General features: G+C 44.6%; 3 protein-coding genes across 3 annotated transcripts in view; 2 read left to right on the plus strand and 1 right to left on the minus strand.

Annotated features, from left to right (window-relative positions):
• Window positions 1–8: 8 nt before the first annotated feature.
• Window positions 9–5,586, plus strand: LOC130687271 (protein arginine N-methyltransferase 6-like). The gene is made up of 4 exons (XM_057510426.2): window positions 9–145; window positions 1,358–1,472; window positions 1,548–1,669; window positions 2,502–5,586. Exons 1-4 carry the CDS (start codon window positions 23–25, stop codon window positions 3,324–3,326), a joined length of 1,185 nt encoding a protein of 394 aa, XP_057366409.1. The 5' UTR covers window positions 9–22; the 3' UTR covers window positions 3,327–5,586.
• A 790-nt stretch (window positions 5,587–6,376) lies between these two features.
• On the plus strand, window positions 6,377–13,249 carry LOC130687256 (serine-rich adhesin for platelets-like). The gene is made up of 3 exons (XM_057510403.2): window positions 6,377–7,107; window positions 7,201–9,267; window positions 12,123–13,249. Exons 2-3 carry the CDS (start codon window positions 7,229–7,231, stop codon window positions 12,913–12,915), a joined length of 2,832 nt encoding a protein of 943 aa, XP_057366386.2. The 5' UTR covers window positions 6,377–7,107; window positions 7,201–7,228; the 3' UTR covers window positions 12,916–13,249.
• LOC130687272 (cyclin G-like) overlaps window positions 7,750–13,534 on the minus strand; it is a 50,177-nt gene continuing 44,392 nt past the window's right edge. Inside the window, exon 6 of the mRNA XM_059495183.1 lies at window positions 7,750–7,760. Coding sequence (XP_059351166.1) covers window positions 7,756–7,760 — 5 coding nt within the window. The 3' untranslated portion in view covers window positions 7,750–7,755. The remainder of the gene's footprint in view (window positions 7,761–13,534) is intronic.

The raw sequence follows: 13,534 nt of genomic DNA on the forward strand, positions 1-13,534 counted from the left end.
CTAAACTTGCGTTTCGTGTGCCATGAAATCGCCAAACTTGTCTTCAACTAGATCTGACGAGATGATTCAGCAAGAGGAGATAATGGAGGACACGACTGGAATGGCAGAGGATGATAGCTATTTCGACAGCTATGAAGATATCGAGGTGGGATTGGTTTGTTCTGATAATTTTGTATTATTTCTTAATCCCGTTGTAGCGTTTTGCCCCATCAGTGTAAGATTCGTCCCCATCAGATAAACCTGAAAGAATTCCAGTCACAACCAGATGTATGACATTGCCAAGAATCATATGTCTCAGTTAATGTTATGCGTGTAGTTAGATAATGACTTGAAGAAGACTGCATCAGATTGGTGAAACCCACTTTAAATAAGCTCCACCTGCAAAGATTGAGAGCAACTTTTACCAACGATTGATTGATAAGGAAGTATCCCCTTTTGGCATGGTAATCAGTCTAGCACCTCCTGGCACTTTACGAGGAAAAGGTATCTGAAAGCAGTCAAAAAGTCTTCGATGGCACTGCCTACTTTGGTAAGCAGAACAAGGGAATGGTGTCTTTGCACAGCTTGAAGCATTATTGCCTAAAGCACCAATCCTTTCTCGATGCAATTTTACGAGCCGATGTGTGGTGTGTTTATGCTCTTAAACTAATAGGAATTTGAATCACACGTCTTACTTAATTTTCGTGAAAGTCTTGAAATTATAGAGGTCAGCTATGGCAGATTACGCAATACCCCATGCAGACGTTCCCCGTGAATGTGTGTTATTATCTGTAAGAGATGCCAAGATCAGTAATTCAGTCAAATATTCAGCGTGTCGACTCCAAAACATGACGTTGGATGCCCAAAGCGGAGAATGTAAAGATGGAATCTTTCAAAGAGTACTGCTTGAATTATTGCATCATGCTTGAATAAGCCATTATCTTATCTCATTCATTTTTTGTTCTTCTTGCATTTCTCATTCTCTCTCAACTGACCTGATGGCATTTAAGCGCTCGTTGAGCCATCCGATTTCTTTTCTGTTGTATGATAAAGAATCGTCATTCAACTGTCCACAATTATTGATGTGTAGCATGTTTCCCTCGCTCCACTGCTCGAAACAAACGAAACCTGAAAACGTGTAACCAACCAGAATATTAGTTTCTGTGTATGTGTGCGGAGGCAATGCAGTTATACTCGATGGACACAGTGATGCCCTTGTACTGAGATTTTGTTCTCGTTTTCCTCCGTCCTATTCCGCACAGTCCCCAGAGCCGAATAGCGGAACATGTTCCTTTTCCCGAATGTTCAGTGACCAATTCAGTTTATTTTTTTTTTTTGTTTCTTGTTCCATGTGGGGCCTTGAACCGCATTTTTGCAGATTCACCGATTGATGTTAAAAGATGTACCCCGTACGGAAGCCTATCAAAAAGCTATTCTTGGCAACAAGCAACTATTTGAGGGGAAAGTCGTTATGGATATCGGAGCAGGAACTGGTAAAGAAAACAAAAAGCTTTTTACTACGAAATCAATCCAAAAATGACATAATTTCTTTTTTAAAACAAAAACAGGAATTCTTTCGTTGTTTTGCGCCCAAGCTGGAGCCGCCAAAGTCTATGCGGTCGAAGCTAGCCGCCTGGCCATTCTCACCCGGGAAGTGGTGGCCAAAAATGGTTTCTCACACGTGATTGAGGTATGTACATTTTCAGTTGCTATGTTGGGAGTATTGTTGTTAGCTACCGCTACACGACAACCGTCATACATCCGGTCTTTAAAAAAGAAAATGTTGTAGGATTTTTTGGGGAAGGGGGGGGGGATAGTTTCGAATTATAATACCGTACGTGAATATCGTACACGCATTTCACAAGAAAGAAACGGACTTTCTTTCTTTTCAACTTCACAAACAGTTGGCGAAGACATGAACTATCTCTTGTTTTCCATCTGGTCTTCTTATTTCGTCGCCCCTCTCTTTTTCATTGGAATTGGATTCACTACTTTCGCTGGCTTTCACTGACATCGACGATAGATTTCTGTTTTAACCTTCTACGTGCAAGCCTTTTCTCCCCGACTTCCAGTTTGACTGGCCAAAAACCGCTTTGGGGCCTCGTTTGTTTTCCATTCGCCCGTAAACTGTATATTTTTAAGTCTCCACGCATTAGTTGATAGTAATATAGCTCCGTAATCGAGAGCCTTTCCCTTTGCAACCGTCACGAATCAAGAGCGTGATTGAATGGAAATGGCGTGTGGGAGAAGAGTCGGCATCATTGTTTTTAACTTTTACTCGAAAAAGAAAAATGGATGGCAATTGAAATTGAAACAATTGCGAGTTTCATTCCACCTGTGCCATTGTTATCGAAGAAGCGGATGGAAGAAAGAAACAATAAAAATACTCCCCGCTAGGACAGTTTAATTGGAACAGCCAACGTCCATTTACGGCCGAAATGGGTTCGATTTTTCATCGGAAGAGAACTAAAAGAAAAAACGCCAATATGTTTTTATTTGCTGTTTTTGTGCCTGCGCAACAGGTCGTTCACGGGAAAGCCGAGGAGATTGACCTGCCCCAAGGCGTTCAGGTGGACGTCATCGTCTCGGAATGGATGGGCTTCTACTTGCTGCACGAGTCGATGCTCGAGTCGGTCCTGCTAGCTCGTGACAAGCATCTCAAACCCGATGGGGTGATGCTACCCTCGAAAGCCACCCTCTTCGCAGCTGCTTGCCGACTCGGCGAATTTTACAGCCAACAGGTGCATTTTTGGAACCACTTGTACGGCCTGGATTTGTCACCTGTCGGCCAGGCCGTCTTGGATTCGAAGCGATGCAAACCCGAAGTGGCCATTGTCAAAGCTGACGAGCTACTCAGCGAACCCGTTCAACTTGCGGATTTCGATCTGGCCTGGCTGGGTCCAGATGAAATTGAACGGATTCATTCACGCGCTTTCACTTCCATCGTGTGCGACCAACCAACCGAATACCAAGGCGTCTGTTTGTGGTTTGACTGCTCGTTTGAATGGCCAGATCAGATTCCGTGTGCGCCGGTCAAGCTCAGCACGTCGCCAAGTTCAGCGGCCACGCATTGGCAGCAGACCATTATCGTCTTACCCTCGTCCATCCCGGTGGAAGAAGGCGACCTGATCGGCTGGGAATTGACGCTGAAACGCGGAGTGGAACATCGGCGGCGCTACCAAATCGAATTGAAGCTGCTCGACCCGGAGGAAGACGAACATCCCGTGCCGTGCTCCTGCGGGCAGGCGAGGTGCGCCATCATTGCGGCTTTTATGGCCAAAGAGGACCAGGAACCTTTACCCGATGACCATGTTGATGTCTCTACCGGCCAGTCAAGTGCTATTTAATAATGCGGGTGAATAAAAAAAAAAAGGTATAGGGGAAAGAAATTTCTTTAAAAAATCGTGTCAAAGAATGTTGCTCTTGGAAATAAAAAGAAGAAAATAATAAGGGGGGAGATAAGCAAATGTAAAGAAAAAGGGCGACGGGGGTGAAACTCTTGGGGGCTGTTGGATGTCGGTTCCAGATTAAGCTGAATGTCTATAGAGCCCTCGTCGTTGACTTAACCCTCAGCTACGTAACTCTTAAACCACCTGATTCTTCTCTTCCGAACCGTGTGCGGAGCTGACACGGTGACCCATTGCCGCGAGCCAGTCAAGATGAGTTTGATATTTCTTCCTCTCTCTCGCTCTCCCCTCTCTTTTTTTCTGCTGCGACTTCTAGACCTCTCCATTTTCAATCCATCTCCTTTTTTTTTACGACTAAAATTCTCCATTCCCTCTTCTCCTTTGTGCAGCATAATAAGTGTTGTTGCACAAAGGCTAGGTTGGAATGTGGTTCGGGACACGGAGGAATAAAAAGAAAAAAAGACTCGAAAGAAAAAGAGAATCTGCGCTGACCCTAAAAAAATATATGAATATCGCGCATTTGCTTTTTCTTCCAAGAGTCTCTTTTTTTTTTTTTTTAAATGATGTTACCCGATTGAGAAAACGATTCAGCTATTGGCCTTCCGTCCGCGTTTGGTCGTTCTTCCCGCTTCTGGTTATTGCCAACCTGGAGATGATCGTGCCATTTAAAGGACTTGACCGACAATGGCGAAATCCTGAGGGAAGAAATAAAAAAAAAAAGGTCCCGGGACTACGTGTTTATGTACTCTGACCGGCATGCAGAAAAAAAGGGGGGGGGGGACCTATCGGGAAATCTGTGTGTAAAAACACGTAGCGCGGATGGATAGCCATTCATGAAAAGAAAGGAAAACAAGTTTTCTGTGTTTGCATTTTGGCGCTCAGTGTTTTGATTTCTAATCTTTCTATTTCATCCTCCCGCCTCCTTCATTTTTTTTTTTTTTTAGTTCATTGTGTTATAGACTAACTAAAATTCAGTCGCCGGGACTAATAGGAACGAAAACGGTCGGTTACTTTAAAAGCTGCCCACGGGCGTTGCTATAGCCTCGATCGAGAAAAAGAGCGCGTACAGCTAGCCACCTTGCTCCGTGAGCCAGTCCGTGTAACAGAGAAGGGAGGAGCGTGATGACAATGCCAAGAATGTTCTGTAAATCCCCTCTTCTTTTTATTTTTCTACCCTTCTCCCAAAATCCACTTGCGGCTACATGGGGCGTTGATCTACTGACAGAGGTGAAAGTTCGGATACGCTTCTTCTCATTTTCATTCCACTTTTTTTTTTCTCCCCTTCATTTTTAAAAACGCAACAAGAAACAAAACAAAGAGGAAAGAATTTTTTTTTTTAATATTCAGGAGCAACAGTTCACGCATGGGGGCAACATGTTGAATGATTATGTTGACATGTCCTGGTTTTTAACAACTCCGAAAAGGAAGCGAAAAAAGAGACTTCTTTTTGCTCCTAATTTGCATCTTGGATTTCTCACTGTCGGTTAGTAAAAAAAATTTTTTTCTGTCAGTGGTAGAGAAAAATCACAGCCGCAACACACACACCTTTATTTTCGTGCGTTCATATCGTTGATTTCTTCCCTTCCGCATTCGGGCGAAAAAAAAGACGCGTGAGTCGCTTGACCCCGATTTCCTTATACGATCGTTCGGACATTTTGAGCTGCTGCAACAACAACAACAACAGCAGCGTGGCTCTTAAACTCCTTTCTCTCGTCCGTTGTTTCTCGCTACCATTTTTTGTTTTCCTTCTATAGCTTCTTTAGATTATTTTCCTCAATGTGATTACACTTCCAAATCAACCTCAATTCATTTGGGCTGCCATCATTTCCGAACTACACGCTATTCTCATTTTCTTCTTTTCTCCTTGTCTTTTTTTTTTTTGCTTCGTTCTTTATCTACGTGATACTACGCACTTAACAATTCAGCACGATCGGTTTTTTATTTTGTGTGTGAATGCGCGCTTTGTTGTTGTTAGGCTGGATTCTTGTTCTCTCTGTGATGGGCCATAGTCATTCCGGTCGGATCGCCCCGAGAGAGAAAGCTTCTTAGGTCCCACGCGTTGGCTGAAAGCACAAAAAAAAAAAAACTGACCCATATGAATTTCAAAAGGAAATTACCCTTCGGATTTTTGTGTTTTGTTGTATACCTTGTTGTTTTAAATGCTTGCGCTAGCAGCGATATAATAGCTTTTCTCCCTCTTCTTTCTTTCTTTCTCTCTCTCGACTCTCTCCTGTTTCGAGTCCGCTGAGGGGCTCACTGATTGCGCCCAGTGGAGAGAAAATGGCCGGCTTTTTCTCGTGTAAAAACGCAGGAATTGTGTGGGGTGGATGGAGGAAAAATACGTGCCCGTGGAATTTGATGATGTAAACATAATTTTATTGGAACATAGTTGAAAAAAGACATGGTCGTTTTGGGGAAGAGAGCGTTGTTTTTCGATGGCTATGTTATTCGCATTTTCATGTTTTTGTTTCACTTTTGCGGTCACCAAAAGCTTGTTTTCTTTTTTGGCCAATTTTTTTTCTTGTTTAATGATTTGCTTCGGTGTATTGGGCGCTTGACGTATCGACACGCGGAGATCATCAGGTCCTTTTTCGGGTCGGAAGAAAAAGTGCGCGCAACAAAACCAGAACAGCAAACAAAAAAAAAATCTAGCAAGAAATAATCAAACAAAACCAGACAAGCGGAAGAAGTTGCCAGAATGTTGTTGAGGAATGTCTGAATTTCTAAGTAAAGAAAGAGAAGAAACAAGCTCATGTTTTTTTTGCCTTGACCAACGGTTGTCCTCGGTACACCTGACACGACTCTGTTTGAGGTGAATTTCGGTGCGGTACATCGGTGATACGTGCATAAATATTTGTAAAAGAGCGAAGCAACGCTCGGTGGTGAAAACTGTGAAAGGCACGGAAGGTAGAAAACCACCACAAACCACATCGGGTGAAAACACTCCCTCCTCTTTTACAAGTCCAGTCCACGCAACGGCCAAAGAGGAGGTGGGGGGCTTTCACACACACGCAAGTCGTGTGCCTTTCTTTCTTCCTATTTTTCTTCTTCTTCTTCTTCGTCGTGTACCTGTTTTGTGGCGTTGCAAGTGGCAGGTTGGGCCTCACTCAGCAACCGTCCATCCGATCGTGCGCACACGCCGGCCCAGCGACCCTCCTACACACAACACTCTGTCCTCTTCCTTTTATTTATTATTACTATTTAATTTTTTTTTTCGTTTTGCCCACCTGGGGTCCCGTTCTTTTTCCGCGTTTTCTGTTAACACTTGCCATCGAGTGTTTTGTAACGTCTGCGCATGTGCAGAAGACGACGGGGAAAAAAGCAAAAAAAAAAAAAGGAAGACGACATTCGAAGTGAATTTTTGTTCTGAATGTTTGACCAACACTACCAGCGTCCAATACTTTGAAGTGTTGGGGTCTGTGTGTTTTTTTTGTGAGAAGAAAAACAACAAAGTGTTTTTTGGTCGATGTGTCTCGTGTTTTGGGACGATTTTTAGGAGTGGCTTTTTTGCGACGACCTTCCAGCAAACGGAACGGAAGGAAATCATTAAGAGGCGACTGAACCGAACCATTTCCCACGTGTGTGCTATGAATGTGTATTCAGCTGGCTGATTGTTTTGCTTTCGTCGCCTCCGTTGAAAAGAAACCGCGTACTACAATCCGAAGTGATTTTTCTGCTCGTTTCCCGCTGGCGCAACTGGTTCCCCTCTTCATTTTCAAATGTAATTTTCAACTGCAACTTCCGTTTCGGATATTTACCGTTGCTTTAATTTCACGCGATTTATTTTATTTATTTATTTTTTTTTTTTTTGCAGAACGACCAACCTTGAACGGATATTGAAAATGCAAGTCCACTTGATTGGAGGGCGAGCCTGCGATGTGGAAGACATGGACATGGACGCGCATCTGCATAATCACGTTGGATTCAGTCAAAGACGCAATGCGTCTTTGCAACGGAGCCAAGATTCCGGTGCGCTGACTGATTGGTCGGCCGGAAGCCGTGCCAGCCCCACCAGGCAATCGTGCCACAGTCTCGAACAAGATGACTCGCACAAATACGTCACTGTATTGTCCGTCAATGGCGGACTCAATTTCCAACGCCGTCAAGTGCAGCCGCAAAACGACAGCCTCATCCAATCGGATCCGGATGATTTTGTCACCGTTCTATCGATCGGATCGCGTCAAACGAAAAACGACAAAGAAGAAGAAGTAGAAGAAGAAGAATGCGAACCCGTTTCAATGGCTGTCGGCAGCGTTTGCCTGAGTTTGTCCGGCTTCGTCGAAGAAGTGGCTTGCGTAACGAGACGCCCCGGACAGAAATTGGGCTTCGGTTTGAAGTTCGACGGCGGTAACGAATGCGACGTGCCCATTCAACGTCTCTTTGTCCAATGCTGCGCCGAAGGCAGTCCAGCTTCCAAGGTCCGATGCTCATGGGGCCGGCTCGTCGAAGCGGACGAGATCATTGAGATTGACGGAGTTGACATTCGTAACGCGCTCAATCGACTCGAGGTCGTCAGCAAGTTGAAAGACGGCCAGGACGTGCTGTCACTGAAAATCCGTCACTACTGGGACGAGAGCAAGCGGATCGGCATTATGGAACAGTTAAACAGGCTAAACAGCGTCTTTTCGACGCCCAGTCCGGCCGTCTGCCATCCTGTCGTCGACTCGAAACCGCCTGTCACTCGAAAGATGTCCACCCGTCAACAGCAAGAGCGAGCCGTCGACGTTCCAGAAGAGCTGCTCACTCAGTCGGTGGTGCGAACCGGTCAGCGTCCCACCGCATGGAAAGGTCATCCGCTAATCGATGAACCACCTCCTCCGGTACCCCCGAGGCGTAAGAGACGCAGCAAATTGGCCCACAGCAAATCGGGGGCCACGAGCAAGACGATCATCTGTCGCTCGTTGTCTTCCGATGAAGTCCTCGTCAACGGTAACCGCGTTACAGCCACGGGCGCTGTGACCGCCACGACGCCCAGCAAACCGCCGCGCAATCACCGGCCGCATTCGCGCAGCTTCAACGCCACGCACAGCAATAATAACAAGGACGATCGTGAAACGCAAGAGCTTCAAGCGCCCGCCACGCTGCCCAGGACGAAAGAATTTATTGGTCAGCAACTAGCGCCGCCCGAGCCGAAAGAGCGGACGCGTCGCAATACGTTGTTGACGATCAACGCTGATTGGTGCGCACCGCAGCCGGCTGAGGTCTACACCAATTTGATTGCCGAAGAAGACAAACGACTCATGTCGATCGACACTTGCTCAGCCACCGAATCGGAGAGCGAATCCAGTTCGAGCGTGTCCACCGTGGTGGACAATTGGTCCGTTGTCAGTTCCACGTCCGGAGGCGATCCGTTTGGCGATTTCAGCGAACAGGAAGAGTATCGCGAATTTTCTCATCAACCGGCTGATGAGAAACGGGCGAATCAAATGATAATTGAACAGCAGCAGCAGCAGCAGCAGCTGGTGCCGGATGTCGTGGCCGGCGAGTCGACGCTGTCCGTGCTCATTGAACCTCCCGAAACGTTTTTGGATGAAGGGCCGACGAGCATTTCGCCGACGTTGTCTAGCGAAGACAATCTTCATCATCAAGACGCTTCTTCCGATTCAGGCGCATCTTCCGGCGGCAGTGAACTTCACCTGGGCGAGTCGGATGAAGAGTTGCGCGCTTTCCAGCAGATGGAGAACGCCTTGGAAACGGAGAAATTGGAGCAGACACGTAACGCCATCTCTGATGCAACGATGGAAGTTGAAACCAGCTCGACCAGTGGCGCCATCGAACGTCCAGAAGCGCCTATTCAGCAAAGTGCCATCTGTGTTCCAGATGTTCAAGTCGAGGAAAATAATGGACCAGCGATGGAATGTCAAGCGGAGAAGCCAGTCAAGTAAGAATCATTTTCTAATCTCTCTTTTTACTATCGAATACTTAAGCGCAATTTTGATCTTTAAAAAAATGGAAAATAACAAAAAACCGGCCAACTAAAAAAAAAAAAAAAAAAAAAGAAAACTAGTTCCAGTATACTCGAAAAGGATGGAATTCCATCTGGTATACTTCCTTCTTAAGCGTTGAACGGGTACATATCGTCATTGGCTGTGCATTTTTGTGTTTTTTTTTTTTCGGGTCACGCTATTTGTTTTCGTTTCATCCCGTCCTCAATTCTTCCTCCAGGCCATTCCCTTCCAGAGTTTTAGGAGGAGCGCCATTTCTCTCCTTTTTATTTTTTTTAAAAGACGGAAGAGAGATAAGAAGCCTCCGTGGGTACTTATTTCTCCCGTCTTGAAAGGGGGACCCCAAGCAATCTCCGACTCGAATCGCACAGAAACAAAACGTACAGAGTTTTTTGAGATCGTGAAAGGGACCCGATGTCACACACACACACACACACAAAGAGTGGAGCGACGCTTGTCACAAAATTTGAGCCGCGTCCCGGTTCCGTAGTCGGCACTCATTGGGAATCACATCCGTCAACTTTTTAATGGTAGTGAATAATTTTTTTTTTTTTTATTCAAAAAAAATAATAATAAGAAATGGTAAAAGACAGAGATGGAAGGGAAAGATTAACCAGCGGCGGTTCTTTTTTTTTTCTTTCTCACCCTTCACGTAAAAAAAAAAAACGTGAAAACGGTCGTGTTGGATAATAACTGCCGTGTGTGTCTATAGCCATTTTTCTCTCCCATTTTTTTTATTCTTTTCTTGGCGTCTCTTTCTTTGTCCCTTTTTGTTCGAGACCGTAACCGTTTCACGTCATCAAATGACGGAAAGAAAAGAGCTGAGCCTATAACACAAAGGGAGATGGCTTATCGTGCTCGCGTGAGCTCTCTCGTGGTCGGGACGAGAAATAAAGCAAACATTTGGGAAAAAGGGAAAAAAAATGATTGAGTTATAGTCGGCTAAAAACAATCGACATTCTTTCTCGTTCCCCCCTCTATATTCGAAATTGATCCATCGTCGAGCGCATCAAAGTTAGAAGGGGGGCGATTTACGAGCCGCATACAAACGGTTGGGGTGCGAGGTATAGCTGGGCTAGTCCAACAGTCGGCCAACCACACACACAAATAAGATAGAGACACACACACACCGCTTATAGTTTGATGAATGTCGGGGATGACGTTATATATTTATATATATATATTTTTAATCATTTGATCTCTTTTTCTATTTCTAAACCGACCGTCGTCTTCATTTGTCTTTCCTGGAATCCTCGTTTTTTTTTTTTGAGGGGGAAAATTGAAATGTATAGATTAGTAGAGTAGGGGATTCTCTTAAGATAAAAATGGAAACTCTCTCACCATTTCCGAAAGAGACGTGTTGGTTTTTGGATCCAGGGAATGTGACTGTTCTTTTTTATGTGTCTTTAATTCCTTTTGAATTTGAAAAAAGAAAGAAAAAAGACTCGAGAAGAAGAATGTTCTTTGTGATGGTGTTGCATTATATCGTGGAGGTCACACACGCAAGTGCTCTTATCCCGCTCACGCGCCCTCTGTTGCGTTCGTGCACTTTTCTTTGGACCGAAAATCGTCTAATAGCAAAAACAAACAACTGAAAACTAGATGACTTTATACAACAAAAGTAGTTTACCTCCCCCCCCCCCCCGCTTTTTTTGTTGTTACATTGACACACCTGCAAAAGGGAAGCATTTGGGAAGGTGACGATAGTCATCTGTACATTTCTTTCAGAGTGTACAACAGCGTTTGGCTAATGGGTTGTACCTCTGCATTGTGTGTCCCCCCTCTTCTTAATGGACACAGCCTTGAGGACAGAAAGAAAAAAAGAAGCCTGGGAAATTGAAACAGAAAATAGTAAAGCTCTCCCTCCCCTCCATTGAGTCGACGGTTGGTAATTAAAACGCTAAAGGTGAGATGATGATGATGGGGTAGTATAAATATATACGTATAGTAGACACTTAGACGAGTGCTTCTTTCATTCCCACACACGTATTTACATGATTCTTTTCTATTTCTGTTTTTTCAAAAATCTAATTTGGATAAGACTTGAAAAAAGAGAAATCCACACGACAAATCCTCTGTATGCATCGTCAATGCGACGATATTAAAATGAATGGCCTTTATTTTTCTTTTTCTTTTTAAAAGACGACGGAACAAGAAAGAGACTCAGTCTCTTAAGACGTGGGGGGGAGAGAGTGTCTCGTGACTCGGTCATCGTAATAATAAATAAGACGTAGAATTAGCTTATGATTGTATTATTTCACGTAGATTTTTGGAGAGGGGGGAAAAAACCTTGGAGAAGTTGGAGGTGTGTTGCATGGCGTGATGTCACAGAGCAGGAAACTTTACGTGATGTGTGTGCGTTATTTTTTCTTGAAACGCTCTTTTTGTTTGCAAATGATTGGCCGTTTGTGTGTCTGTCGCCACGTAGGCAAATTAGGGCCGTTGACTTAAAAGGAAATTAATGGAGCGTAGAAGCCGTTTGCCTAACCCAATTCCCCGTATCTACGAGTCCCAACCGCAATTTGTACTCAAAATAGAAACGCTTCTAATCAGGATCGATATCTGTCCTCATTATTATTGAACGCGTTCTCCTTGTCTATTGAAATCACTCTTTTAGAGCAGAGACCTCTTGCGCATTCCGTCCTCTTCTAATTCGTATTCAGATATTCACCTTGAGAAGGCCGACACGGAGGGGGGGTTGAATCCGCTTCGTCATTGACATTCACTACATTTTTCATGAAAAAACTTTCGCTCATTTTATAATTTTTTTTCTTTATTGTACTTGACATAGGAGGAGTTCCAGTAGCAGCCGGAAAGAGGGCGTTCATTCCATGAACAAGAAATCCGATTTGGCCAACGGCAATTCGTCCAATTCCAACAATAAAAATAGAGCTGGATCTAAATTGAATTTAAATCGAACTCCGCTTCGATCGAAAATTCCACAGGCTGTGTCAACGCCCCCGCCGGCGACACGTCCAGCATCCGCCATTCCGTCTACGCGCAACGGCCGTCCGTTGGCAAACAATAGAGCGTCGAATATTGTAGGTCCCAAAGTGGTCAACAAAACCAGTACGGTCAGCAACAGCATTGCGGTCCGGCAACAGAATCATTACAATAGCAGCATCCAGTCCAGCCGGATGTTATCGACCAAAACCACGCCCACTATTAGCCAGCAGAGAATAGGATCGAACGAGACCAAGTCGACTGTCGCCGCGTCCAGTTCGACGAATCTGCTCAAGAGCGTGAAACCGGGATTACCTCAAGCGACAACGGCCATTCATGGCAGCCGAATCCCACGGCCCAGTAGCTCTTCCGGTGGCCAGCCGGCTAAAAGCAGCCCGTCAGCTGCAACGGCACGACTTGCGAGCCACGCTAGTAGCTCATCGTCGGCCATGTTGGCTGCTGCTCACCGTCATCCCTCGTCTCCTTCGTTATTATTACAAGCCAACAACAGGACGACGACAACAACAAGCGGGGTCAAATCTTGCATTCCTTCGCATCTGCACAAGTCGACGAGTCGTCTCCAGCTCACGCACAACAAAGGTGAGTCCTCTCTCAGGTCTGACCTGGTTTCAGCCCACTGAAAGGAGAAGAATAGAGCAAAGAAGGAAAAACGCTTTTCTTTTTCCCATATCTTTTATTACAGTCTCTTCGCTCTCTTCATCAAACCAACACACACACACAATCTATTTTGTGTTCCAGTTTTTTTTGCGCGTTGTGTTCTTGTGTATTTTTTTACTTTGACGACTGTACGCCACAATGGAAACCCCCTCCTCATTCTTTTATTTGAATATCCCCATTACCTACATCCCATTTCTTTTTTGTTTTGTTTACCTGTTCGAATGTAGTTGATTGTCAGTACCGCGCTCGTGTAATAACTATATGGCTTTTTATACACCTACTTACCCCGCCTTTATACCAACAGACTTGACATACACAATTTTATCAGGCATTAAAAACAAAAAAGAATTAGAAATCCTTGGGTTTTTTTCTTGCGAATTATTCTTTCGTGTTTGTAGCGTGAATGGACATTTCATTCTTCTCTTTTGATTTTTATTGTGTCATGGACGTTCCCTTTTTTTTATTTCTTCTATACGTTTGTGTTTTTAATTTTTTGTTTTCGCCCACGGCAGCTGCGATTTGCCCGATGATTGTCGATCCGGCATAGCACCAGGCCAGCTTCTTATATAACAATATAAAAAC

The sequence above is a fragment of the Daphnia carinata genome, chromosome 4 (assembly GCF_022539665.2).
Source record: "Daphnia carinata strain CSIRO-1 chromosome 4, CSIRO_AGI_Dcar_HiC_V3, whole genome shotgun sequence".
NCBI classification, from domain to species: domain Eukaryota; kingdom Metazoa; phylum Arthropoda; class Branchiopoda; order Diplostraca; family Daphniidae; genus Daphnia; species Daphnia carinata.

What these genes read in the sequence shown, in the direction of transcription:
- LOC130687271 (XM_057510426.2), top strand. Translation starts at nt 23, where the DNA reads ATGAAATCGCCAAACTTGTCTTCAACTAGATCTGACGAGATGATTCAG. An exon ending in GGATATCGGAGCAGGAACTG is followed by an intron (nt 1,473 to 1,547) that starts GTAAAGAAAACA and finishes AAACAAAAACAG; the next exon opens with GAATTCTTTCGTTGTTTTGC. An exon ending in GTTTCTCACACGTGATTGAG is followed by an intron (nt 1,670 to 2,501) that starts GTATGTACATTT and finishes CCTGCGCAACAG; the next exon opens with GTCGTTCACGGGAAAGCCGA.
- LOC130687256 (XM_057510403.2), top strand. Translation starts at nt 7,229, where the DNA reads ATGCAAGTCCACTTGATTGGAGGGCGAGCCTGCGATGTGGAAGACATG. An exon ending in CAAGCGGAGAAGCCAGTCAA is followed by an intron (nt 9,268 to 12,122) that starts GTAAGAATCATT and finishes TACTTGACATAG; the next exon opens with GAGGAGTTCCAGTAGCAGCC.